This window comes from Sphaeroforma arctica (assembly GCF_001186125.1).
Source record: "Sphaeroforma arctica JP610 unplaced genomic scaffold supercont1.1228, whole genome shotgun sequence".
Taxonomy (NCBI): Eukaryota; class Ichthyosporea; order Ichthyophonida; genus Sphaeroforma; species Sphaeroforma arctica.
Genome location: NW_014039330.1, coordinates 16,240 through 19,305, shown reverse-complemented (window position 1 = coordinate 19,305; position 3,066 = coordinate 16,240). Strand labels below are relative to the sequence as shown.

The 3,066-nt window shown below is 45.6% G+C and overlaps 1 protein-coding gene across 1 annotated transcript in view; it reads right to left on the bottom strand.

The window, feature by feature from the left end:
- Nucleotides 1-2,565: 2,565 nt before the first annotated feature.
- SARC_10385 (hypothetical protein) overlaps nt 2,566-3,066 on the bottom strand; it is a 3,014-nt gene continuing 2,513 nt past the window's right edge. Inside the window, exon 3 of the mRNA XM_014295576.1 lies at nt 2,566-2,855. Coding sequence (XP_014151051.1) covers nt 2,777-2,855 — 79 coding nt within the window. The 3' untranslated portion in view covers nt 2,566-2,776. The remainder of the gene's footprint in view (nt 2,856-3,066) is intronic.

The window sequence follows — 3,066 nt, the reverse complement described above, 5'->3', positions numbered from 1 at the left end:
TGTGTCATACACACACACACACACCAATCACGTGTGTCATACACACACACACACACACACCAATCACGTGTGTCATACACACACACACACACCAATCACGTGTGTCACACACACACACACACACCGATCACGGTTATCTAAGTCACACCATGGTCTCATTGTGTCTCCAGAAATTGGTCTTTATCGGACGTCAAGGCGAAGATCGTCAGCGAGCTAGGGTCCACCACACTGGTAGGAGTAGGATTCTGGCTGCCCGTGAATATTCTACAGGTAATTGTGTGACATACACCTCAACCCCAGCTCTAATACTAAGTGAATGGGCATACACATCTTAACCTAACCCCGACTCGGGACGCGGCTCGGGACCGCCGTCACATTGGAGAGTTTCTGATGTTCTTTGAATCGTATGTATGAGACCTTTTGGGGTACTTGCTGTTCGGTATCAATATGCATAGGTTCATGATCTGGAGTTGCAACTGACACTCACTCACAGCACACCATACTTACCTGCCTTCAAATCGCAGTATGCAGTCGTACCGACGAGATGGCGATCGTCAGCAGGTGCCTTTGTAGGGTGCGCATGGGCATCGTATCTAAGTTACCAGGCCACGAAGGACGTACCTGGCACGTGATATACATCAATATATGTGTTACATACATACATGGGTTATACCTACAGCTGTACATATCGCTATGACGAATGCCCAGAGCTCAGCTGCTTTTCCTCCAAGGGTCACTTGGTTGTCTATGGAAGTCTACGACCGTCGCCCTGCAGGCACTTCAGCTGTTTCTCCCATCCGATTGGCTTTGCTATGAAAAGTGCGGTGGTACAGTCTCAAGTAGATCTCATACTAGGGCTTATCCGGCGTTCTAAAAATAGGACTGCCGCGGGCGTGGAATCTCTGGCCAAGGTCCGGTATGTGCAGAATGGGACAGGTTACAGTACACTGTGGCTGGTGCTTATGCACTTCTAGTCAGAGGCACACACGCGACTGCTGTATGCTGGGCCGGAGAATTGAACTCACTCTTATCCGCAGAGACACCGTCTGCCAGTGGAATGCAGGCGAGTGCTGTATTATGTTGTGTTGGAAGGATGAGTGCAACAGTCGAGTTAACAAGGCGCCGTATGCCACTACATGTGTATGCACCCTCAGCATGGGTCTGTATGTATAGACTCTCCGCCTACTCTGCCCGCAGTCCGATTGGACACCGAGCAGATGCACCGATGTGACGGATGTCGGATAGGAAGGGAATTGACATCATTTGCAAGCCTTTTTATTAGTAGTCGTCAGGCTGTTCTCGCTATTAAAGAGAGATGAAGCGTTTATTGAGAGCTCTGGCTATCAAAGATAGTCGAACCCGTCTGCGACATCCGGTGTTTGCATTTGCGGGGACTTGCACAGCATCGACCAAATCAGTATCGCGATAGGTACGAATGCTTTGACTGTCTAGGATGGAAAGATTGGAGGCGCCAGTAATAGAATCGCGTTGTGGAGAATATTAATCTACCGGAGACCTGAATGATTTTGCTTCAGCATCTGCTCCTGGTATCTCACTCATCCGGTCATGTGCCTCTTCCCAAAGGAAATTGCTCCGCAAAATAAGTTGATAACGCCATGTCACGGATTGTAACCTCTGTTTGGTTAAAGATGATCTCCATCTCCCGCTGAGCGATTTATAATTGATCTCAGAAACATATGTAAATCACTCAAATTCTGTGTATTTACCTCCGGAAAGGGGGATCAATAAATGCACGCATATGCGTGTATGAGAAGTAATAGAACGACAAGCCCCATCAGTTCTGCTCATCGAGTGTAGGCTGACTTGAGCGTCATCACAAACTGCAATACAAAACGCGTAAATTTCGGAACAATGTCCAAAAAGCCGGGTCGTCTAGCATACTGCAAGTGCCAAACGCAGTGGTAAGTGAGGTGAATGGTGGTCATAACTGTAAATAGATACGGCGCAGGAAGCGAAGATTGCCCGAGATCATCAGAATCGGCAAAACAACTGTCCATATGAACGCAATCGTCTGCGGATCACTCTGAAATATAATCCTCAATCCAGCAAGCTAGACGAGGATCGAGTTGTACTTAGGCTCTCGCCCCGCCATGTGATAAAAGTATCGATTGTGATTGAAAGATCCGGTTAGTTCGCTCGGGCCGGTTATATGGTACACATGAATAGCGGGCTGATAAAACTCGCTGTTGAAATACCGATAACATGAGCATTGAGCTGGTGGGATCAATCGACACGTGTAGAGAAGAAGTCGAGGAATAAGCCAGACGTTGCTCCGTTTATGCGTGCACATGCATAATGGATTTAGTAAGGAGTTCGCGTCATGTATGCTCGAATGCTCGGAATCCGGTTGAGTGGATCGGCACAAAGTTTGCCAGTCACCCACCTATCCCATTGGTACAAAGTCGATTGATGATGTTCATATACATCGAATCTGTACCCAAAATGCAGACGTGTTCTCCGCCCTCATTTTCGGTTCTACATACATCGCGTAATATGATTGTACAACTATTCGTACCGCCATAGACCCGTCTTTGTTTTTAACAAGCATTCTTTAGTTTGAAGTTTTAGAACAGTGTAAGATTGCTCAACAAATGATAATTACAATTACGTGTTATGGGGATGCATATATATGGCCTTTCCACACGGCGTAGTGTGCCTTTCTTGAAGTAAATTGTGAACAAAGTTTTCACAAACTCGAGTCTCGACTCATTTTATGATGCACTTATTTTTAACTATTTTTGAAAGTACTCGTTGCTTAAGCTGTTTGTTTTGCTGCAGTTTCGGCTGGAGGACTGGGTGTCTTCGGTATGAATTTTTTATCTGCATATATCACCCTGTACAACACAAGATTGAAGCAATATAAAGAGTCAGTGACTTGCAGAGAGAAACTCAGCGAAACATTAGGCAATTCTAGCTTTATCGATAGTGAATAATATGCCATATACGAATATATATATATATATATATATATATATGTGTGTGTGTGTGTGTGTGTGTGTGTGTGTGTTGTGTAGTGTATGTGTGTGTGTGTGTGTAGTGTGTGTG